The sequence below is a fragment of the Aythya ferina genome, assembly GCF_964211825.1.
Source record: "Aythya ferina genome assembly, chromosome: 12".
NCBI lineage: Eukaryota > Metazoa > Chordata > Aves > Anseriformes > Anatidae > Aythya > Aythya ferina.
In genome coordinates, this window is record NC_140308.1 from 2437841 (window position 1) to 2461790 (window position 23950).

At 47.3% G+C, this 23950-nt stretch overlaps 2 protein-coding genes across 2 annotated transcripts in view; one reads left to right on the plus strand and one right to left on the minus strand.

The window, feature by feature from the left end:
- ZCCHC14 (zinc finger CCHC-type containing 14) overlaps positions 1-15472 on the plus strand; it is a 53657-nt gene extending 38185 nt beyond the window's left edge. Inside the window, exons 6-13 of the mRNA XM_084533198.1 lie at positions 1293-1387; positions 1485-1539; positions 2629-2899; positions 4281-4372; positions 6229-6356; positions 6762-6902; positions 6997-8469; positions 9592-15472. Coding sequence (XP_084389324.1) covers positions 1293-1387; positions 1485-1539; positions 2629-2899; positions 4281-4372; positions 6229-6356; positions 6762-6902; positions 6997-8469; positions 9592-9647 — 2311 coding nt within the window. The 3' untranslated portion in view covers positions 9648-15472. The remainder of the gene's footprint in view (positions 1-1292; positions 1388-1484; positions 1540-2628; positions 2900-4280; positions 4373-6228; positions 6357-6761; positions 6903-6996; positions 8470-9591) is intronic.
- MAP1LC3B (microtubule associated protein 1 light chain 3 beta) lies at positions 14390-22728 on the minus strand. The gene is made up of 4 exons (XM_084533199.1): positions 22582-22728; positions 20332-20387; positions 17965-18071; positions 14390-16172 (listed from the first exon to the last, which is right to left on the minus strand). The coding sequence occupies exons 1-4, from the start codon at positions 22619-22621 to the stop codon at positions 15998-16000; spliced, it is 378 nt and encodes a 125-aa protein (XP_084389325.1). The 5' UTR covers positions 22622-22728; the 3' UTR covers positions 14390-15997.
- Positions 22729-23950: the final 1222 nt, after the last annotated feature.

Below are 23950 nucleotides of genomic sequence, written 5' to 3' on the forward strand. Positions count from 1 at the left end.
TGGCTATTATCTAATCTAAAACACCATTTTAAAGATCACCATCTGTGGCAGTTCACATTGGTTCTCTCTTTTTTAAATCCTGAAATAGTTTTGCTCGGAGAATTCAAAGGGCTGAAGGTATTTGCAGCTACAACTGTCTTTACCTATAATAAATATTAGATGACATATTAAAATACTAATTAACTTTTATTAGAGCTTCTGCTGAACACCTATTTTCCTACATCCAGACAGACTTTTGTCCACCACGGGTAGAGCCCCAGTGGCTATTTTTCTCTAGTGAGAGCCAGCAGGTGCATGCCTAGATTATTTTTCATGGCAAACAGCGTTCACATTTCAAACAATCCCCTCCGCGCTTCGAGAATCACAGCCTACCGAGGAGAATTTGGTAGGGTAAGAGGGAAAGCATGTTGCTGCTGCTGCTGTTTAGCTAGCAACAGTCTCTACAAATCTAGGTTAATAGAGCAGCAATCTGCGTTTACACAGCAACGGCTGTCTGTGGAGCAGAAAAAGAAGCTGTTTTGCTCAGTGCTGCATATTTGAAAGATTCAGAAAGGAACTGGGATTTTTCAAGGTGGAAAGCACATTCATGTGTCTATAGTTGAATTAATTTTTTACTCAAAGGCTTTAAAAATGAGAAACCCAAAGTACAGTCAAAATGATCTCTATTTTGACACCTCTTTATACATTTGCAAATCATTGGAAGGCTTGGAAAAAGGCAATCAAGCTTGCATAACAATAAGAAAGCTAGTCACGTTGACAGAAGACACTTCATACATTACAAAGTTTTGGGAAACTGCCTTTTTTTTCTCCCCTGAAGAAGCACAGCAATCCCAGGGAAAATGTGACATAAGTTTTAGAGCCTTTTTCCTCTGCACTGCCAGAATCTACATCTGCTGTTTATTTCGAGGAGGAGAAAATTAAATAACCGTAGATACGTCTATATTTTCTGGTCTTTGGTTTCAGGTTTTTGAAAGGAAATTTTCACGTTTGTACTTAGAAACGTGTGTTGAGTGTTCCAGTCAGATGTAATTCTAAATTAAGCATATTTGACTGAAACATTAAACAGAGGGAAAGAAACACAAAACGGTGACATGGGTGTAAGAAGTTTTAAGGATGAGGATCTGTGTGTGTTCCAAGGCTGCTTTGAGACAGAATTTCACGTTAATTTGAAAGGGCTTTTATGTTCCTTAGCATCAATTTCAAAATTTCATGTGCATGTCATAAGATTAAATAGACAGCTGGAAATCAATTGTAACAAAACGGGGTTTTATTTGTTTTTGATGAACATGCAGGTATTTGGCACCATTACCTTCCCATGTGGTGAAAAACGACCACGTTAGAAAGTTTTTCAGCACTTCATCTCCTTCACAGCAACTTCAGAGTTCAAGTAAGTTTTAAAAAAAGATTTTATTTTATTTTTATTTTTTTACTGATATGCATTTCATAACTCGATATTATTTTTAACTTCGATTCCTTGTTTTTAGATCCTGGCAACCCCTCCCTTTATAAAGTAGGAACTACGCTGGGAACATCTGGAAGGTGAAATGTTTATTTTGACTATGTTCATTCTGTTTAGTTGTAAAAACCTGTTCTATTAGTAATTATTTGTCTTCCCTTGGAGATTTATTTGAGCTTTTATAGTCAGCTGTAGAAGACTGTCAGAAATTCTATCCTTAGCGTGTGGTCAGCCCAAAAGAGTTTTGAAATCAGCAGTGGCTATCTCATCTTAAGAAATGTGTGTGTTCAAAGACGAACGTAGAGAAGCCTTTTGGCCGGCATTACCTGAGAGATTAGATCAGATGATTGCAGGATTTCTGCTGGCAGTTCAATCTACAAACACATTCTAAGCAGTGTTTCTGAGAATGTTTTAAACTAATAATTGGCATCAGCACTTCAACGTTGAGCTGCAATGTTGGATGACTTTTCTGTGATCTGCTGCTTACTACGTAAGTCATATTGGTCTCAATTATGTATTTAAAGGGAGTGATGATTGTTGAATTGTAGGCACAGATCTGGTCATCCCTAGCGTGAATATTTGTGGACAAAGGGAGAGTAGAGCATCTCTGTCTACAGCACATTTAAACGTTTCCTTGTATAGCAGTTTGTCTGCCAGAGGGAGAAAGGAGAGTGACCTCTTCCAAGTCAGACTTGGGAAAAGAGGAAGAGAAATATTCTAGCCTTTTGTTAGGAAACTCAGAACCCTACTCATTCTTTTAAGAGGCAATTTTCATTTTCTTCAACAAAAAACAGAGAACACGTCAAGGAGCCAGCATTGTGGGTTATTTAGCCACATCCACATGTTAAAAAAAAAAAAACAATTCCATATATTAGATTTGTCAAAGCTGAACCATGGCCATTCTTTCTAGACCTTTTTTTTTTTTTTTCAGTCACAGAGAGGTGGTAGAACATGTACCATTTAGGATTATGGAAGGAAATGTGCTAAGCTTTTAATGTTTGCGATAGACTTCACGGCTTTTATTCTGCTGTTGTACAGCATAGTTACAAACCTTTGACTTGGATCGAACAGCACAGGTTGTACCAGAACTCTTGAAAGTGGTAGATTTATATTGCCAAAGTATCTGAACGAAGATTCAGTGTGCTAAATCAAATTCTGTTTGTGTTTTGCAGACCTGTATGTGGCGTGGCTGGCATTCAGTCTTCTCAGAATCATGTCCAGCACCCAGCTGCTGCCCCCGTTGCACTACCCCACTGTTCCCATTCAGGAGGTACTGGCTCATCACTGGCCTATCGCAACCAGATGGACTCCTCTTCACCCATGTTAATGTCTTCCAGTCCGCAGACCCCTCAGACACAGGAACAAAACGGGATCTTAGACTGGCTCAGGAAACTGCGGTTGCACAAATACTATCCTGTCTTCAAACAGCTCACGATGGAAAAGGTAGGGCTGTGTGTTGGGTAAGAAAAGGGAATCAGCTTTTAACTAATATTCTGTAGTGTGGAAGGAGAGGCAGCAAACATCTGTGTTGAGAATCACAGCAGTTACCAGCAAACGCTGTGAAGGTTTGCAGTCTCTCGAAGCAGTCATATTGTGATGAAATCCTTCTTCCTATTTTTGATCGGCGTGGTGCCCAGGGCCTGGGATGTTAGACAGCTGCTGTATTTCAGAATTCTTTATTGAATGCTTGAAGATCCAATTGCGTGCTGACTTAGGGGCTCTGCTTTGGCTCCCTGTTCATCCCTTTGATGTGCAGTAACAAAAATCTGTTGTTTTTTGTGTGTTTTTTCTGCTTCTTCACTGTTGTTTTTTTTTCCCAAAAATATTTGGTTATCGTTCTTTTTCAAAATAAATCCAGAGAGACTTCTGACATGAATATTGATGTGGGTGTGTACCTGCGAGTGAATGCTAATTTTTTTTCGTCAAAAATCTTTTGGAAAAATAAACGTTTATTTATTTGCATAGTAAGACTCCTGAAAGATCCTAATGTCTGCTGGATTTCAACTGAACAGTTACAAGTACTGTTACAGTATTTATCCAGCTCCAGCTGTAAGGGCTGTTTAAGATTCATGTCCTCTTACTGTATTTTAGCCTTGAACGCCCTCCGGTGGACAAAGTGCTTAGGTTGAGTCAGGTCTAAATTGGAAGAGCTTTGTGAAGGTTATAGTATGGTGTGTGTATTTAACTATAATCTCTTACCAGAGTTTTCTGGTTTGATGTTCTTCATATGTGAGGGGATATATACTGTGCGTTTTTCTTCAATCAAGTAGGAAAACTATGGATATTTTAGTGTGCTGGCATTTTCCTGTTTAAATTAAAGCATATATAATTATGCCTACTTTGCTGGCTTTAATTTTTATTTATATCATAAATGTATATATTGATTTATTCTATATATTTTATTATAAAATTAACTTCAGAGTGTGTTTTCAAATAAACCGAAGAGATGATTGCACATCGATTTCTGTTTTAACTGACATAACTGGGAAAACTAGAGTGATTTTTAAGAGAACTAGATCCTTAAACTCATATATAGCACAAAGTCCTATTTTCATAAGTATGCAGATTGCTTTGTCTTTATAGTGAATAGTTACTATAAGCACATACCTAATTAAATTTAACCTACAGATGTTCTTTCTTTCATTCAAGTCCCCCACACTTTTATTCTACGCTGATTCTATAATTTAAAACTGGACTTGAGTTTCCTTGAATTAACATGTATTATAAATGGCTTTAAAGCTGCTTTTCAGAATTGATGATTACTGAAAATTGTAAATAAGAATATTTCAGGCTGTTAAACTAACCACATGTTTTTCTTTCCAAGTTTTTGAGTCTTACAGAGGAAGATCTGAATAAGTTTGAATCGCTCACTATGGGAGCAAAGAAGAAGCTCAAGACCCAGCTAGAGTTGGAAAAGTAAGTGAGGAAAAAATTGTTTTATTAAGGTCATAAGTTATCCAATAAAAGTTTTACAATGGCCTTTTCTTCCAGACCATAAATCTACCAGGATTCCCACCTGTAAATATGGATAATGATTTTTTTTCCCTTAATCTGCAGTAGCGATAGTTGCTTGAAAAGCTCTTGAAGCAGAAGTTTACTAGACCATATTTTATACTCACTGTTCTACTGTTGCCTGATCAGGGTTGTGTAAGGATAACATAAAGAATTTGTAAATTCCATTTTAAGAGGCCATGGCAACCCAACTGTAACAGATATGCATGGTGACAGCTCTTTAAGGAGGGGAACATTTTTGAAATAATTTACAAAAGATACATGCAGTTACATAGGATTTTTAAAATTTTCTCTAACAGATATTGTAAAGCAGATGCACAAACCACATTTTATATTTAGTCAAGTTCCATTTGAACCATGCCTTAGAAAGTCTTATGAGCTCAGAGCAAAATCATGTCAGTGGAAGGTGGAGGACTGTATATAGCCTAAGCTGAACTTAGGATCACAGAACAGCCCGACACCCTTCTCACCTTCAAGATTTCAGCTCTGTTTCTTTCCCTTCCCCTCGGTTTCTCTGCTCAGTTGTTTGCTTTCTCTGCCATTTCTTCCCTGCGAGTAATTATCAAGTCTTTGTGCCCATGGAACCCTCTCATGTTTTGTCAGATTTAATGATTTGTGCATAAATATTTCTTAGTAACAGTACTGCAGCCGTGATGGTATACACAAAGCCGTGCCTGTGGGAGGGAGATTCAGTATTTTTTATTGGGTTGCTGCTATTAGAGACAAAGACAGGCAAACTTACTGGGAACATAAACCTCTCTTCAGTACTTTTTGGTCTTGTTTTTAATAAATAGCTGATATAACGAAGCGTCCTCATAGGGTGGGAGGGAATCAGGAAGGCAAGTCTCCAGGCTGTCGACTTCGCAGGTTCAGGTGGAGTTGCCAGATGACACGTACACAGAAAATCAGGATGCCCAGCAGGATTTTTTCTTGCTAAGACCTGACAATTTTTTGGCTCCCAGTCAGCTGGGATGAAGCACAGCTACTTCAAGAGCTTTCTCGGTGTCCTGCGGTGACCCGCGCCAGCTGTGGCAGCTGCAGGCGCTCAGGACTCTGCTGCCTGCTGGAGCGGGGCTGCACGTTGCCAGATGAACGCCTGGAGAATTCGGGCTTCTAACACGCTTCTGGGACAAAGGCAGGGCTGTTGCAGTTTTATGAGCACAGCAGTTGTTTTATGTCGTGAAGGTTATACAAAGAAAGGCAGTGCTCTGTGAAATACTACCAGCAACTTGGGGAAACTGATGGAAGAAATTGTCCGTGTTTTTGATATCCCTGCTTAGAGGGAAATGTTTGTTCTGAAGCTGCTGCAGTTACTTAAAAAGCAATTAAAAATCCAAATCCATGCCCATTTATCAAAGCTCCTACACAACATTTTTCACTAGTCTTAGATTTTCTGGTGTTCGCAACATTAGAGGTTTGAATCACATTTGGCTTTTCTTTGGTTTTGGTGTGCCTGGCTGTGTCTGGGACATGCCTACAAAACATGTGATAAAATGTAGTCACCATTTTGTGATGTTCTACCTTAAACAAATGAAAGCCTTAGCATTATAATCAGATGACAGAAAGGCTGAAGTAACTGCTGGCAAGCAGCTAAGTTCAAGGTTGATATAATTGCCAAATGTTTCCACGTGAAATGAGCATAATTTCTTGAGATTATTTAATGGGCTTTGCCTGTTTCGGTTTCATTCAGAAATTGATTGGTCTGTTGATGTGTTTTAGTCAGTTTTTGTGTCTTCATACGTTTTTCTGTCGCCCCACAGAGAAAAATCGGAGAAGCGGTGCCTAAACCCCACAACACCTCCTTCAGTTACCAGCAGCGGTGTGGCGAGGGTTCCCCCCACAACGCACGTTGGGCCTATCCAGAGTATTCGTGGCAACCATGCTGCAGGTAAGAAAGGAGCAGAGCACAGTGCTGTGCTCGCAGGGCTCAATACATCCTTGTACAAGAGCAAGCTCATCCTCTTCCTGCTTCTCCACCAACCTGTCGTAAGCTTCGTCTTCCAAAAGGCCATTGGCTTAACAGGGAGCAATCAAAAGGTGCAATTCCTGTGTATGTGGAGTGCAAGAAAAATTATTTGTCTCTCTGTGGCTTCCATGTGAATGGCTAGCTACTAGTCAGCGATGGCTAACACCTCCAGACTCCTGCTTTGTAGCCAGTGCCTGTCTCTCTGTAAATCTTGAGCACCTTTATATGTTAGCTGGTGTTGTGGGACAGTTGTAACTGGGTCTTGCCGAGCAGGTCTCCCCATTTTTGTTTGCATTCCCTGATTGCTCACGCCCGCTTTATCCGCAGAGCTGCGGGTGGACGTGGATCAGCCAGCCCACCCGCTGCCCCGGGAAGGCAGCTCGTCCGAGTACTCCAGCTCTTCTTCCAGCCCCATGGGGATCCAGACGAGGGAAGAGAGCTCAGACAGCGCCGAGGAGAACGAGAGACGTAAGCAGAAACGGCCAGGGAGGGTGCTTGTGTTGGCCAGCTTGTGGCCTAGGGAAGCAGTTGTATTTATAGACGCAATATTTTCTGTCCCTAGGTTTAGAGATCCACTTAGATGGTTCAGAAAAGGAGAAACCCGTCATGTTACTGAATCATTTCACTTCGAGTTCGGCCAGACCCACTGCTCAGGTCTTACCAGTGCAAAATGATGCAGGCTCCAATCCGTCCGGTCACCATCCTCTGCCAATGCAAATGATGTCAGCGGCCTCTTCTCATATCACCCCCATTCGGATGCTGAATTCAGTGCATAAATCAGAGCGCGGCAATGCAGACATGAAGCTGCTTTCATCGTCTATGCATTCACTTTTATCTTTAGAAGAAAGGAATAAAGTCTCTCCTGGACCGAGAGGCAGCATAAAAATGGAAAAGAGCTTTGGGAATACGGTAGTGGATGTAATGGCTGCGTCCTCTCCCCATCAGCCCTTGCAAGTGCTTTCCGGGGCTGCTGAGAGCAGCTCACCCACGTCTACCATTAACTTCGGTCCTCGAACCAAAGTCGTACACGCTTCGACTCTGGACAGAGTGATAAAAACAGCTCAGCAGCCAGGATTGATAGTAGAAACGAGCACTGCTGCCACGGTAACATCCAGCACAGTCTTCCACGTGGCTCGTCCACCCATCAAACTCCTGGTGTCTTCTTCTGTTCCTACTGATTCTGCCATTGCCGGACAGACTTCCTGCTCCAGTAATATGCAAATAACGGTGTCCCCTGCAATAATAAATCCCCGGACTGCTCTGTACACAGCCAACACCAAAGTTGCCTTTTCTGCAATGAGCAGCGTGCCGGTGGCGCCGATGCAAGGCAGCTTCTGCGCAAACAGCAATGCGGCCTCGTCCAGCAGCCACCCCTCCACCTCGTTTGCAACCATGGCCAATTTGCCCAGCTGCCCCGCGCCCAGCTCCAGCCCCACGCTCTCCTCCGTTGCCGAGAACAACTTCTACAGCAGCAGCAGCAGCAGCAGCAGTAGCAGCAGCAGCAGCAGCAGCGGGTCAGCAGGGAGCATCCCGGTACCAAACCAGAACCACCACCACCATCACCACCAGCAGCAGCAGCCGCAGCCGCCGGGGTGCATGGTGTGCAGCTCCTGCGGCTGCAGCGGGAACTGCGGTTCGAGCGGCATGACCGTCAGCTACGCTAACTATTTTCAGCACCCGTTCTCGGGCCCTTCCATGTTTACTTTCCCGTTTCTGCCCTTCAACCCCTTGTGTAGTAACGGCTACATCAACACGCAGCAGTACAACAGCAGCACGACCTTCCCCGTGGTGCACACCGCCTACAACAGCGGGATAGCGCCGGACTCCGTGATGGCCGGGCAGTCGACGTTTGCGGTGCCGCCGATGCAGAACTTTATGGCAGGGACGGCAGGGGTCTATCAGGCACAGGGAATGATGGGGAACAGCAACGGCTCCAGTCACAAAAAAAATGGGAATCTCTCCTGTTACAACTGTGGGGCCAGCGGGCACAGAGCTCAGGACTGCAAACAGCCTCCGATGGACTTCAATCGACAAGGTAACGGCGGGCGGAGGGGCTGGCACGGGGCGCAGCTCCCATGTCGATGGTGCCGGTGCCGTATCCTCCTGCAGTTTGCACCTGCTTGCATAAAAAAGCCTTGTTGAGCTGCATTCAAAGCGGTGGAGCACACACTGAAGGTGTTTCTGGTGACAGGTGGCAGCAGAATTGTTGGTGCTGCTTGTACCTTGTAATCCAGGTCATTTGGGTTAGAATCACAGGTTCCCCTGCAAGTTGACAAATTGAACGTCTCTGTTGCCTCTTTCCCTTCTTCCCAAAGCAGTTAGATAAATGAAATGCTCAGATCCTTTGGAAAAGTCTCCTGTAGGAGTTTGCAGCTCTATTTATTCTGCATAGCCTGTTGCTTACGTGGTTCTCCTGCAGAGGTTTGAAATCCTTAATTCTGGGTGAGAAGCAACTGAGAGAGGAATGTTAATTTACCAAGAGCACTTTGCAGCCCCGTTTTTCTTTGTTCTTTTGGTTGGCTCATTGTTTTGAAAGCGTTTGCATGTGATACAAACTTAAACATGAACTTTGACTGGAGCAAACAGCACCAAAGTGCTCCATTTTACATCATGCAAACGTCCATAGCAAACGTCTGTATTAGTTTTTATATGGTGCAGGCAAGACCTCAAATATTTGATCATTATAAATTAACAAGTGGCTGATTTTGAGGCAGCAATTAGCAGCAGTGCGAAAATGTAAATAATGAATGGAGTTTCTGGGTCTAATATTTTGATAATGGCTGGTGGGGAAGAAGTGACACTGACTCAGGCAATCGGAACTGAGAGAACTTCAGAGACGTGGTCTGCTGTCTTTCAAAGCTGCATTTCATTGAATTGACCAGATATAAACTATTTTTGCCATCCAAACTAATTTTTGCCAGCCCTAAAACTGCACCTAAGCCAGAGAGTTTTTCTGTGCAAAGCTGTGCTTTGAAATTCATTTCTCTTGGTTGGATGTTAGTCTTTTCTGCAGCTTCACAGGGGTGCTGCAAACTGGCGTTACGCTGTAATATTGCATTAAAAGTCTAATGAGAAGCAGGTTCTTTTAGAAAGTTCTGAGATGTAACTGGTTTGAAAAGCTTTATGGTGCCTAATCTTTCTGTTTCCTCTCCCCCAGGTACTTTTAGGCTGAAATACGCTCCTCCCTCTGAAAGTCTGGACTCCACAGACTGACATTTTATCTGGCAAGAAAATACTGTAAGCCATGGAGATATAAGGAGACTGAAACACAAAACTGAGACGTCCAGTTGCTGTTAAGCTTAATGTATTTTTTAATCCAAAGGTGCTTTACTTTATTAGACTAGGTAGAAAATCTAGCTTAGGGGTGCATCGAACCCATATTTGATTGCCAAATTCATGCTTGGATCTTGCTGTTGGAACTTCTGACCACGTGTCATAGGACCGATGCGGACTGGATGGATGGTGGAGCTGGCCAGCTGCATTTTCTGTTGCAAGTACAACATCCTATGTACTTTTTTTGCTGGAGAATGTTGCCATACGTGGACTTTCTGAGGTGAAACGTCAAACTCCAGGGCAGCTACATTCTGAAGTGGAAGCTGGAGGCGGAAGGTAGGAGTGGCCGTTCGCCAGAAGGACTTTGGCACCCCTGGGCTAGGTAAAATGTCTACTTTTTTTCAAAAGTGATCAGGCACTAATCTCTGGGATTTTTAAGGATTGCACTACAGAAGAATGTAAAACTCTTCAAGCTTTCTGCACTTTTAGCAGACAGTGTCACTCTGAGACCAGTGCAAGAGGCAAAGAAGTTCCAACTTTTAAAAATTGGCACCAGCAGGCTATGTGGCTTACACTACACGATACAAATCTGAAGTAAGTCTTTCCTTCCCCTTCCAAAAGAACACACGCAGCAGTTTGGGTTCCTTCTGGAAACAAACTTGTACTTCATTGTCTCACTTATTGCCAGGTAGTGCTGGGTTCCCAGCAGTGGAATAAGCTTAGTTTCCAAGGGTCCAAGTCCCAGAGACTCCAGAGTCATAAAGGCTTCAAGGATATTTTCCTGTCATACACAAAACAACCTTTACGTCCTGTTACTGTATATAGGTCTCTTTCACAGAAACCTTATTATTCTGCTTTTGTAAATGAATTTTAAACCATCCTAAAAAAAAAAAAAAAAGAAAAAAAAAAGGAACTCTGGCCGCAGAGTTTGTAAGCTTTTGCTTTACTTTATATAAAACAAAACCTTTGACTCCTACCCCGAGGCTTTTGCTACAGGATTCAGAAGTGGTAGAAGTCAAACATGTAAAAGGTAGTAAACTTCATTATTATCAAGACTTTGAAGGATTTATTGTCAGCCTCCTTCGTTGCAATAGATTGTAGATGACTAGCTTTGGTGTTAACTACTTAGCGTACATAATTTGTGGGTGACAAATCTAAATTAGGACTTGAGAGGAAGCCAAACAAATCCTGAACTGCTAATTTGAAACAGTTTGGTCCTGTCTTGTTGAAAGGAGATACTAATCCTCGTGGCTCACCCGCGGAATCTGACACCATTAAATGGGTGAGGCCTTCTCTTGAAAATGTCTGACAGAGAGATATTTGCATCCTGTAATTTGGAAGACACCTTTAAAGTCTGAAGCCTTGTTTACACCTGGAGGTGTTCCTCACACCAGGTCACACCAGGATGAGTAGTGTCCGTGTAGTATCCGTGGTGGTGCAGGGGACTTTCGCTGCAGAGCGAGGGAAGCCCCGTCCGTGCAGAGCTGCTCAGAGATCGGCCCGTAGCAAGGAAAGAGCTGTGTGAGGGGGCTGACAGCCGAGACTTTCCTGGAGCCCATCAGTAGGGAAGATGTTCAGGGCCACCCCCAGTCCTGCTCTCTTGAGCGAGGACCGAGGAGGCGAGCGATGTTAGCGGGGCCAGGGTGAGAAATCAGCATCCCCAGAGGATGGCAAAAACCCGAGCTCAGCCCAGCTGCCTGCAGCTCGTACTGCTTTTGGCTTCACGGAAACCAAAGTCTCAATTTGCTTAACGTTTGGTTAAAAAAAAATAAAAAAAAAAGCTATTTCTTACTCCTATGCAATGAAAACGAACCAGATTTGTGTGTTCTCAGCCCAGCTCACACTACACGCAGTGCCGCGCGCGCCACGGGGATGCTTCTGTTGGCTCTGCCTGCTTCTCGAGGTTACCTGCAGTGGAACGAGCAGCCTTCAGACCTACAACACTAAAGTGATGAAAACTGACAATGCAATTTACTTTGCCTTAATGAGCTTGAGACAATGGTAGGAACAATCTGTCATACTGTATTGCGCTGAGGGAAACGTGCAGTTTTCACTGACAATGTTTACTATTTCCAGCTTTGAGGGTCTCTCCAGTGGCCTGGAACATGTGCTGAAAGCCAAACCTTAACATTTTTTTCACTTTTTTTAAAACAATATTTTAAAACGGAATTGTATTTAAATAATCTGTGTTTCAACACACGTGCAAGTGTTAAAATCCCTCTCAAAACAGCAAAAATCAACAGCAAAAAAGAAAATATTTTCTGTACCGGTTGCATTTTGTTTTAATGCCCAAGGCTGGGAACATAGTCTTGTCTAATACTCATCACAGAGTTGAAACCATAACAAAAGGACTGTAAAACTGAACTTCTATCCAGCAAACTGTTTCATTCCTATCTTCAGAGCTTTCTTTGGGATTGTTTCCTTTGTGTAAAGTTAAGGCTGATGTTTCTTAAAGTGGCTTACGTGTACTTTTAGGTAACGTTTTGAAATGGTGAAGTCTGATTTTAGAGTACGTTCAAATTCAGAAGTCTTGAGTACCTTAAAGCAACGTGAGTGTGATAGAGAAATGTTAGACGAGCCAGCACCAGTTAACGAGCCTTCCCTAAACCACAGCGAGTTGCGGCTTCCGATCTGCTGGCAAACGCTGTCCGCTTTGTACCAAGAACAACCAAAGTTGGTAAGTCTGAACAGAGCACTTTAGTTCCATTAAATAATCCTTAATCTGTTTTTAAGAGGCCCAAGTCCATCTCCCCACCCCATGCCCCGAAAAGTTCGGCAGCTCATTTTAGAGTAGTAGTTCCAGCTTCACTGGCTCAAAGAATCCAGTTCTTAAAACCTATTTTTATATATTGAAAGATGGAGATTTCAAAGTATGCTATTTATTCCTATCTTTGTCCTGAAAGTATAAAAAGAAGTAGTTCTCAAAATGGATTTCACTGTGGAATAGAAATGATTTTAAGCGTAAGGCGGAAGGGAATCCCGAGTCCTCTCCCTGCAGGGGCACAGAGAAGTTGGTGATGAGTCTTCCCTCCGGGGCAGCGAGGGACTTGCCGTGCGTTTTCAGATGTTTTCCTTTGGGGAGTGTTGGTGATGGAAAGAATCGAAATAGAATGGTATTTCCAGCAGACTCCTTGCACTGGCAGTCTCCAAGTTAAGCATTAATAAATACGTCATGTCCAATGCTGAGCAGTGGGAGAGCGAAGGAGGAGGACTCATTTTAGCAAGCAAGGTATGGATCAGATTTTCCATAACATTTGTACTTCAAACAACACGTCACACTTTGCTTTTTGTGAACCATTTTCAACAGTCTGCATACCAGGGTCACTAAATCTTAGCAAATTAAGTGGCAGATGTCCAGTAGCGGTCTAACACTTCGAGCTTCATTCCCCCAAATTCAGTTCCATGCTAATTCTCGCTGGCAAGCTTCAGGGGGAAGGTACTCAAAATAAAAAAAAAACAACCCCGTAGTGAGTGGTATTTGGCATAGCAACACTCCTTCCCGAAATGAACATGACATCACCCAGAACCCTGCCTGCGGGTGAGCTGGCTATTTTTGGTGTCATCAGAGCCAAAGAAAGTTTATTGGAGGTCACGGACTGAGCGCTGGGGATTCGCGATAGCCCTGTCGGGCGCGGTGGATGCAGGCAGATCGGGACCGAAGCCGAGGTAACGGAGCAGCGGCAAGAGTCGAGAAACTTCTGCTGGTTGAGGCCACGGAAACCCCAACCACCCCCCGCCCCCTCGATCTGTGTGATAAACCCTTGGAACTACCTGTTTGCTCTCTGAAATTCTCCTGACATAAGCAAGGAACGTGTTGGTACCGATGCAGAAAGCCAATCCTGTGTGTTTTCAAGTGCAGATTAACAGCTTCTCTTGGACATAACTTTCCACTAGGAATGAAGGAAACTCCTGCTCCCATTTGAGCCATTTCTTTTACTTCGGTCAATTCTAGTATTACAAATTGTGCATGTAACTTTATAAATATTTTAAATAGTTTTGTAAATATTTAATATTCAGCTAATTTGATTTTGAATTGTAAATGTCAAGTATTCTGGTATTGGGATTTTTATGTTTTATTATACTTTGTTAAAAGTAAAATTGTACATTTTTAGAATGTTTTTATCTGAGTAAATTTAATGTATGGAAAATAAAGAGTTAAACAGAATCCCTCTTTCTTTTTTTTTTTTTTTTCCTTTAAACGGGCTTCATCTCTTTGGGGGCTCCTCCAGCTTGGCAGCTACCAGGGTCTTTTTTTATTCCATTAACTTCTGCTGTCTCTCCGCCCCCAGACATCTGGCTGCGAAGCACAAACCCATGACAGCGCTCGCAGAGTTGATGCAGGGAAGCCAAGATCCTCGGAAGCGTTTGCGTTTGCCCAGATGAGGGAGATGGGGAAGAGCAGAAACAGACGCTGGGGGTATGGAAACACCCCCGTGCAGCCTCTCCCCCTTCCCCAACTGCTTTATGGGGTCGTTCTACCTGCAGTGCCTCCTTCCAGAGGGTGCAAACTCCCTGGGTTGTTACAGGTATCTGTATTAAAAGGCTTCAGGACAAGTGTGAGCATTATTAGCAGGACCCAGGGTAAGTCCTGTGCATCCTGAAACGGGCAGAATCACACCTCTGCCCTTCCCAGCAGGCAGATTTTGGAGAAAGCTGACTACAAATAACCACGCGAGGCATGATGAAGTTGGGATGTAATCCATCCATATCAGCACTGTATTAATTTTAAAAAAGCAACATTTGTACAGGAATATCAGTCAATCACGTCGTAATTACAAGTATGGTTGTCAGTTATGAGTTAAACAATTTCTTACACAAACAGAACTAAACATAGAACAAGCTGCATTTAAAAGTTTACGCCGGAATAAAAACACAAAGAACATTAAAAAATTTGAAGTAAGCATCGTGACCAAGATTCATGCAAAGAGGTGTAGGTAGGTACAAATTGTACACCTTATTGAGCTAGAGTGCCAAGACGCAGTAGTATTGCTTCTTTTTCCCCCCTTATAGTAAGTTAGCTTCCAGTAACAGATGTAGTTAGTTCACAGACACAGAATATACACGAGTAATCGCATCCTGCTACACTTCACTTGACAACAACCTAGAGGAAAAACACAGGTCCTACCAGATACCTTTCCTCTGCACAGGCTGCCTCCCCGCTCAGGGCAAGGAGCGACACCAAGCTTTGCCAAACCCCATGCAAGCGGCAGGAGACGTCAGCGATGGTAAGAAATAAACTCATTTGTTCGTCAGATCTCGACAGCAACTCCTGGACGTCAAAAAAAATAAAAATAAAATGCTGCTAGGAGCAGATCTCCCTGACCCCGCCGGCGGTAACATGCAAAAGAAGTGACAGAATGGCTGGGCAGCAAGGGGTCGTCCTTCCAGTAGCACGGCTGAGTCCAGTGCCGGGCTGCAGGGTGTAAAGCAGCCGCGAGCGTTGCGGGCGCTGCCCGTGCTGGCTCCCTCGGCTCCCTGCACGCTCTGCGGGGCGAGGGAACGGCTTCTTTTGGAAGCAAGCCCCTAGGGACATACAGTGTCTCACACAGGCATTGGAACTTCATAACAGACTGGAGTTTATTTCAACGTTACCTGTCCAGGTGGGTGTTGTTTTGTTTTGTTTTTACAGTTAACACTTCCTAAAACTACAATAAAGCTGTGGTGTTTGGTATGAGTTATTTCAGAAACCGGCACCGTTTCCTAAGTCGGCAGTGCCACAAGAACGGGAGACAAAAAGAGTTGTGCTCCCCCAGCTCACCCCAAGCGCTTGCCTTAACGCGCTGCAGCACTGACACCAACCTCATCGAGCTGCAGAAGACAAAGCTTTGGAACGTTAAAACATAACTCGCTCTCATTAGAAGCCTTCCCATTTAAAAAAAAAAGAAAATATATTTATATAGCTTTACGGAATCACGGGGAGATTCTCCAGAAAACTGCCACACGCAACACTTTAGCTCCTCACTGGTGCCTGTTTGCTTGTTAAAGTCAATCGAGTGTCCCTTTCTTTGCAATTGTCACATGCACAATTGGGTTCCATTCAGAGAGTCCAGAAATGTAAATGTGCCTGTGTGGAATATTACAGCAGGTTTCAAAGCTGGAGGTGCTCGTCTGTACTGTTTAATAGTCACAAACAAGGCAAGGGAAGATAAGACACCTGCTAAAGCAAGACTATGCTAAGGTACTGAGAGCGGAGGTGACATCCGTTTCTTTCCCTGGGGTGTGTGTGGGGAGGAGTGGGGGTGACGGCCGAGTTTAAACCAGGATCCTAGGCCAGAAGCCGCTCGCGTGTCCTAAACGGAAGGTTGCGCTCCGAAAGTCTCCTGAGAGGCGTACACCATGTAGAGGAAGCCGTCCTCGTCCTTCTCGCTCTCGTACACCTCGGATATGGGCGTGGAGACGCTCACCATGCTGTGTCCGTTCACCAGCAGGAAGAACGCCTGGTTGGAGTTCAGCTGCAGGCGTCGCCTGTGAGGGGGAGGCCGGGGGAAAGGGGGTGCAGAGAGGTGGTTAGGTGTTCCCACGCAGGCGGGCAGAGCCAGCAGGGCCCAAACAAAGCCCCCCGCAGACAGCCGTAGGGTGTCCCCACCCAGAGCTGCCCTGCCCTCACCGAATTCATTCAGTTCCCACCCCAGAGCTGCGTTAAATTCACCTACCCGTGAAATTCACACGCATCCCGTGACAGAAATCCTTATTGCACCACAGCAGGAGGGCAGCAGAGGATCAGGGAGAGGTGCTCCCTGCCAGCACGGCGCTGGGGCAGCAGCAGCAGCCACCCGGTGCGCCCAGCAAACACGCACGGCCCACGGGACGGGCGGCTTGCTGCTTCCTCGCTGGCACCCCGCTGGAAATACAACCCCAGGCTGACCTTGGGGATGCAGGCACACGCTGGGGGCAGGGCCTGAGCCTCTTAAACTCGCTCTGTCAGAGCTCTGTTTAACCTTTGAAGTGTCTTGCTCCCCCCAGGAGGAGAAACAGAGGAAGAGCAGCGAGAAACAGCTTTCCAGGCTGAGTGACACAGCTGACACCTGCCCCGTCCGTCCTGGGACACAGCAGTTCTGCTGAACCTCCTGCTGAAATCAGGCTTGCAGAGGGGCTGAGCAAGCAATAGAAACTCAGATATGTGGAAGTGCAACTAAGGAAATAAGAACTGCAGATGAGCGGGGCTGCCCCGCCGAGGAGCAGCTACCTGTGGGAAGGACAGGCCCACGTGGCTCGCTGGCTGTGCTCCAGGCAAGGGGCTGGCAGGGGAGCAAGTCCAGCCAGCGCTAAGTCATCCGTCCACAAAGCCAGAGGGAAAAGGAGGGGAGAATCCTGCACCTCGCTGACAAACCTCTGGCCTGGGGCCTTCGTTAGAACTCCTTCGTTAGAACTCCTACATCCAAAGCCCCATCTCTCTTTGTAACCCATTCAAGAGCCGGGATTTGCTGGAGGCAGTTTCTGTGGAAGCCTGCAAGGCAGGAGCTGTTTGGCCACGTGGGCCAGCAGTCAGTTTTTACAGCTCGTGTCCTGAAAGAACCTGCTACACCGTGACCAATGGAAAGCAAACGCTGGTTTGCTGCTCGCTTCCGAGTTTACCACTTGAGGACTCGCGCTAACCAAACTACTCCTTGACACCACGCCAGGAGAACCGCACTGCTAGCAGGATTTCTGACCGCACAACTTCTCCTCGAGGCTTATTCCCCCTTTGCCTTTTCTTTTAAGCAGCGTGGAGCCAGTCTGTGCAAACAGCTGGGCCACCACGACACCAGAACAGGGGCTTTTTGGGCCTGAACTCTGCCACTGAGGGAAACCTCGCTTCACACTCAGAGGATGCCAACATCAACCCTAAGCAGCAGCTCGGAGCCCTGGCAGCGAGCCCAAACTCCCCCTCCAGTGTGGGAAGAGGCAGGCACTCCAGAGGGCGACTCCCAGGCAGAACACCGAGAAGGCAGCCCAAAATAGGCGAGCAGGAAGCACTGGGGCCCTGGAGCTGGAGCACCCAGGTCAGACAGGGGTTGACAGCCCCAGAATCCCTCCCGCAGCGCTGGGCAGCAGTTATTTCTCTCCAAAGCAAGCTTAACAGCTCAATTCGTTTCAGATTTTTCCCCAGCAATGCCAAAGGAATCACACCTTCCCAGGAATTTGTCCTGGTGGTGGTACAAGCACTTGTTTACATAATTTTTCCCTTTAAAGGGTTCCCAAATTCACACACCAGGTGGGGAATTAACAGAATCACCCCCTTCATGTGACGCAACGAACACCGAAGCCAGCATACTACCTGATAATTTTGATTAGCTCGCTCATGTTGACATGATCCGGCACCAGGAACTTGGTCTTATCCAGAACTGGAAGCTGCTTCTCCCCCTTGTACCGTTCAATGATCACCTGGAGAGAAACACGAAGAAAGGAGCAGATGTGAAAGGCAGAAACAGCGCCGGGTCCCCTCACTTCCACCCCCCTGTTAAACACAGCAAAGTAACGTGATGCTGGTTAGATTCCACTTCACTTCATTTGTAAATGCAACACCTCAAACCCAAAAAGGCAAAGTGACAATTATTGTCACCTGCACCTCTCATTCTGTCTGCAAGAGACCTTCCACGGTGTCTCCAAGGCGTGAAACAAAGCCACTTTTGCAGGGCATAAAGCCTCAGAGGAGATAATTTCCTCCTCGTAATCTCAAGGCTCAGGAGCCAGTAATTCTGCCAGGGCTGCTATGGAGTAACTACTTAAATTCATGAGGAAATCGTAGATTTGCCAATTTAAGCAGCACCCTGCCCAGCAACGGCACACGGCTCCTGCTTTTAAGGAATGAGCTCAGAATTCTCGCACCCCCCTTCCCACAGCTGTGGGGATTTTGTTGCTTTTAAATCGAGGGCAGCTACGTGACACCATTCCCTTGGATCGCTCCCATGCTCACGGGGTCTGGCTGTGGTGATATTCCAAAGCTGCACAGGTGAAGAGACATCGAGCCAACTTCATTACCTCAGGGAGAAGGCTTTCTGACATCGGTTTAAATAAATACTGGCTACTTCTGGAAAAATATTCGCAGTTTTTAATGGGGTAGACCAGGAACAACGGATATTTCCAACAGCAGAATGGAAGATGGGAACAGCACAGGAGCAATTTACCTTCTAGCATGGCACTGCCATCCTAACTCACCCAGAACTGCTACTGATAACGCAGCAGTGACCCAAGCTAGAACACGACTGGCAACCAGAACAAGCCCCCGGGGACCCCAAGCAGGCTCGTGCCACAGCTGCCAGCACGCATCACTGCCTCCTGAGCAAGTAGCTTAGGAACCTCCGAATTTTTCCTAGTAGTATCTCCACGGCTGACCTAAAATGAGAGGTTTGCTGTAAATCAGTGGCTTTCTGTGCGCGGTCACAGAGCTGGGGGACTACGGCTGAGCGATCTGTGAAAGGTGGATGAAAAAGCAATTTTCTGTCAGGAAGGAGATTGCTGCAAAAGGGCCTTTTGGGAAGGCTGCAGACTGCAGAAAAGTCAGAAAATCTCTGCTATAAAGTATTAACTGGTCCCCACGCCCAGCAGCACGGCAAAAACAGCAGCGGTGGCTTAAAAGATGAAGCAGCTTCAGGTTAAAGCGAAGCCGAAAACTTTTCAAGTTTATTTCACGTGGAGGCAGCAGCCACTTGTGAAAACCCTCGCGCTGGAACTGCTGCTTGCCAGCGGTTTGTTCCCTCCGAGGGGAAATTCTGTCACCATCAGCCCTCAGCACTGAGAACCAAAGGTGAAGGCACCCAATTGACACCTTTGCTCTGCCTCCCAAGATCTCCGAAACCCTTCCCAGTGCCACCAAAAGGCCAGCTTGTTGTTTTTTGTCACCCCCAGCAGCGAAGAACTCATCACAAAGTCCTTTGCTGCTACGATTAATGGTGTTCTTGGGACTTTAGGCAAAGCACTGCCAGCAGGTCGGGAGAGGTGATGCTGCCCTGCTAATCAGGGGGGCAGTGTCCCTTCCTGTGGTCCCCGCCTTTTGCTTCCTAGGATGCTTTATTTGCATTTCTAACCCAGAGGATGCCATAAACGAAAGAAAATAAAAAGTTTAAGCTGCATTTGGAGCTGACCAGGTAAGGAAAAGTGAGGTGAGGGCCCCCAAACTGAGGTGACCCAACAGTAGATGGAGAGGGTTGAAAACACACAGCACTCCTGCAGACCTCCAAGCTCATTGCTCTGCAGGCATTTCAGTCTTTTTCACTACAAATTTATGATGAAAGCCACATCAGTCTCTGAACCACTTTGCATTTTTCTCCATCAGCCTGTGCAGACTCTTCTTTCAGGGAAGAAAAATACATCCACTTCTGAGATAAGAAGAGCTGAGCGCTCTGGAGAATCTCAGAGCTCGCTCTGGGCGTGGCTTTCTTTGAAACTGCAACAGGCAGCACAGGAAAGCTCCATTTCCTCCAGTCCCCAGCCAGCACCTTGCTGTAGCGTGCTGCCTGATGGTTACTAGCCTGAGAATGCTTCTGAAATCCAGGCCGAACAACCCTGAGCAGCCAAATGGTAATTTGGACATATCAGGACAGCTCTTTTACAGGTTTCTACCCAGGAAAATTGAAAAACAAAACAAAACAAACAAACAACAAAAAATAAGGTCAGAAATTGAAGTGGCAGGAATGAGACTTACCGGTATTTTGGTAGGATGCTGCTCTCGAATCAGCCGTACATCTTCAACTCTTTGCTCTGGAAGAGATCAAAAAAGAAAAAGGCTGTTCAAATACCCACATTTAATGCTGTCATTAATTTTTCTCAAGCACTGAAGAGAGGACCTGCGAGTTAATAAAGGCCACGGAAGTAAAATCAGGAAAAGCAGTTTTCAAACGGCACAGCACCATCGAGAGCAAAAAACTCTCCTTTGACAGGTGACACTTTGCTCTGTATCCCAAGGTGTCACCAACTGCACGCACGCTGGCTGGGTCTCCTAGAAAGCGTTACAGGACACGGATCCCCCCCACACCTCTCGTTTTCTGCCCACTAATGCAGCCACAATCCCATAAATTTATGGCATCGGGTTACACCACCCAAGCTAATGACTACATATCCTGTGTTATTTCTGCAAGATCCCAGAAGAGGAAGTTGTCAACAATTAAAATTTGAGACCTAAGCCTCGCTGAAGCTGGGCAGCATCAGCTTACCCGGCAGGCTCTAGTATTACCCAATTACAGCTTTCTGTTTTGATTATGCTGCCCGCATTGTTGCAGAAGCCGTTGGTGGATTCGTGTGTACCTAGACGTTTCGCTGCTATCTGTGCCAGTTTTCGGGATAAAGTTCACCTCCCCTCAGACATAAATATCATGGCACAGATATTATAAACCGGGCTAAAGTACAACCGGGAGCCAAAGTAAACAGACGCACTTGCTTTCAGAGGCGGTTGCATCTGCTTCCACCCTACTTTCAGATTCGGTGAACTCAAATGTTAACCTCTGCAGTTCTTTTTGGAGCGCTGGGGCTTTCCAGGCCGTCTTCTAAACATCTCTGAGGGTGACGGTGCGGTGTTGCATCACAGGCTGACCACAGCGAGGGAGAGGTGCTGCTCACGGGAGAGGAAGCACGGTGGCATGCTGCCGGCCCCGTCTCCCCGCTCTCCATCAGCCCACATTAACTCCGTGCGCCTTTCACGAGCCCGGCGAGGAAATGCAACTCACGTGAATCACGGTTTGAGGCTGGGCGTGAATCAAGCAGAACTCAGGCAACCAGTATGCGAAGCCTTCAGCAGGCCGAGGAGGCTCCAGAGCCATCCCCAGGCACCTCCCGCTGCTGCGGGCCCTATGCACCAAAGCAACTTCAAGGCTCCACACCTCAGAGCCCGAGCCACGCACGCCACAGAGCAGCATTAATACTCAAAGGGCAGGATAGTAGCTAATTAAAGTCCTTTTGAAAGATGAAAATAACCAGCAGCACAGGAGACACGTGGAGGGAACGAGCCCAGCCACCAAGGCAGCTGGCAGAGAGGAGCTGGGCTGACTTGTCAGCCAAAACAGGTTCGTCGTGGCGATGTTATCCAGCACAGCTCCTTGAAGCAGGGCAGGCACAAGCCCAGGGCCAGGCAAATCGCTGAGATTATTGTACACGGCGTGTTCAAACCCAGGCTTCGGTCAGCCTCAGATAAACACAGTTCTCTGACGACATTAGTTGCAGTGGCAACTGCTTGGCTGCCATCCTAGCTGAACTTAATACCTGCAGCAGAGGCTGTTGACAGGGTCGAGACCAGTTTTGGAAGACTCCAAGAGAAAGGGGCAGCTGAAACACGGGCTCGGCTACACCAAAACCCCGCCGGCTTCAAGGCAGGGAGCAGCTTACATTGAGCAGAACAACAAAGGCGAGGGTGGGGAGGACAGAAAGCTGTCTTAAGCAGCTTGACTCCAAGCAGAAAGGAAAGAAGGAAGGGAAAACCTGCAGCGATGCCTTTTATCCATTCCGGTTCACAGAGGGGTGGGTGCCCGGCCGTGTTTCAGGCCACAGAGCTCCATGGCCTCTGTGCTCCCACCCTGGGTGCTGGCAGCGCCCTGTCAGGGCTGTCCTTTCCAGCAAGGCGCTAATCTCCTTGCCCCAGCCAGCGTTACGCAGCTCTTTTCGACGCCTCGCTCCTTCCACCTCAGGCCGCCCGGAGCACCAGGCTCCGGCTCAGCCCCGGCTCCTCAGGCCGAGACCCCCCCCGGGGACCGGGGGCTCCCCTCACGAAGATGGCGGCAGGCCCGGGGGGCTCCCCCAGCACCCCACGATATCCCCCCGACCCCTCAAAAACACGATCCCCGAAGGCCCGGCTCCCCCCGCCTCGCTCTCCTCATCCCTCATCCCGGCCCCTCCGCAGCTCCGAGGCTGTGGGGGCAGCTCGTTGTGCTCCCCCCCCTGCTCCCCGCTCCCTCCCGGGGCTCACCGAAGGTGCGGCGCTGCTTGAAGCTCTTCTCCGAGGGCATGGCGGCGGCTCGGCCTCCGGCCCGGCGGCGGCTCCTTCACGGCAGCGGCGGCGGCGGCCAACTGCGAGTGGCGGCGCCCGCCCCTCACCGCCGCCCCCAGCGCCTCGGCCGTCAGCTGATGGCGGCGTCACGGCCGGGGCGGGCGCTGCCGGCAGCCGGGAAGCCGCCGCCGCCATCCCGAGTGTGGCGCCGCCCGACAACGGCCCCGCGCTGCGAGGTGGAGGGGGGACGAGGCCGCCCGACATGTTGGGGCTGAGGGGCTGTGCCCCCCCCTCTGGGACGCCTCAGAGCGCTTCGCTGTGTTGTGCCTCAGTGATATTGCTATGGGCACCTCAGAACGCCCTGCTGGGTTGTTCCTTGGTGATACGCTGCCATGGCTGCCTCGGAACGCGCCATGTTGTGCCTCAGTGACACTTCGCTATGGCTGCCTCAGAGCGCCCTGCTTTGTTTCCCTCATGGACACACCGCCATGGCCACCTCAGGGTGCCCCCACCATGGCTGCCTCAGAGCGCCCTGCCGTGTTCCCCCTCAGAGGCACCTGGCCATGTTGTTCCTCAGCGACACACTGCCATGGCCGACTTAGAGCACCCTGACATGTTCCCTGTCAGAGACATCCCGCCATGGCCTCCTCAGAACAGACCACCATGTTGTGCCTGGGACACTTCACCATGGCTGCCTCTGAGCACCCTGCCATGTTCCCTGTCAGAGACACCCACCATGGCTGCCTCAGAATGCCCCACCATGTTCTTCTGTGACACCCCACCATGGCCGCCTCAGAGTGCCCCATGCTGTTCCTCAGCGACACACCACCATGTCCCCCTTCAGCTACACCCTGCCATGGCTGCCTCAGTGTCCCTTCATGTCCCCCTTCAGCAACACCCCGCCATGGCCACCTCGGGGTGTCCCTCCACGTCCCCTCCCAGCAACAGGCAGCTGCAGTCCCCTCAGAAGCAATCAGCACTGTTTGTTTATCAAGGTAAGCACAGCATTTGCTTTCTCACAGCCCTCAGCAAACTCTCCCGATGGTCGTTGCCTTTAAAAGATCATCGAGAGAGCCTTGCAGGGACATGGGTCGTCTCTGGTGGCACCGTGGGTGTTGGGTTTGTTAAAAACACGGCAAAGGAGACGTTCAGTGCTTTGCCCTCTCCATGTCCTTTCCACCTGCTCCCTTTCCTCTGTCTGCAACCCAAAACATGAGCTCTCTTGACCTCCGTGCAGAGGTACAAGTTCAGTGATTTGCCCTCAGCTTGCCACCAGCACACACAGTCATGAGGATGAAGAAGGTTTCTGTAAAAATTTTAGAGTAAAAAATTTAGAGGCAGGTGTTTC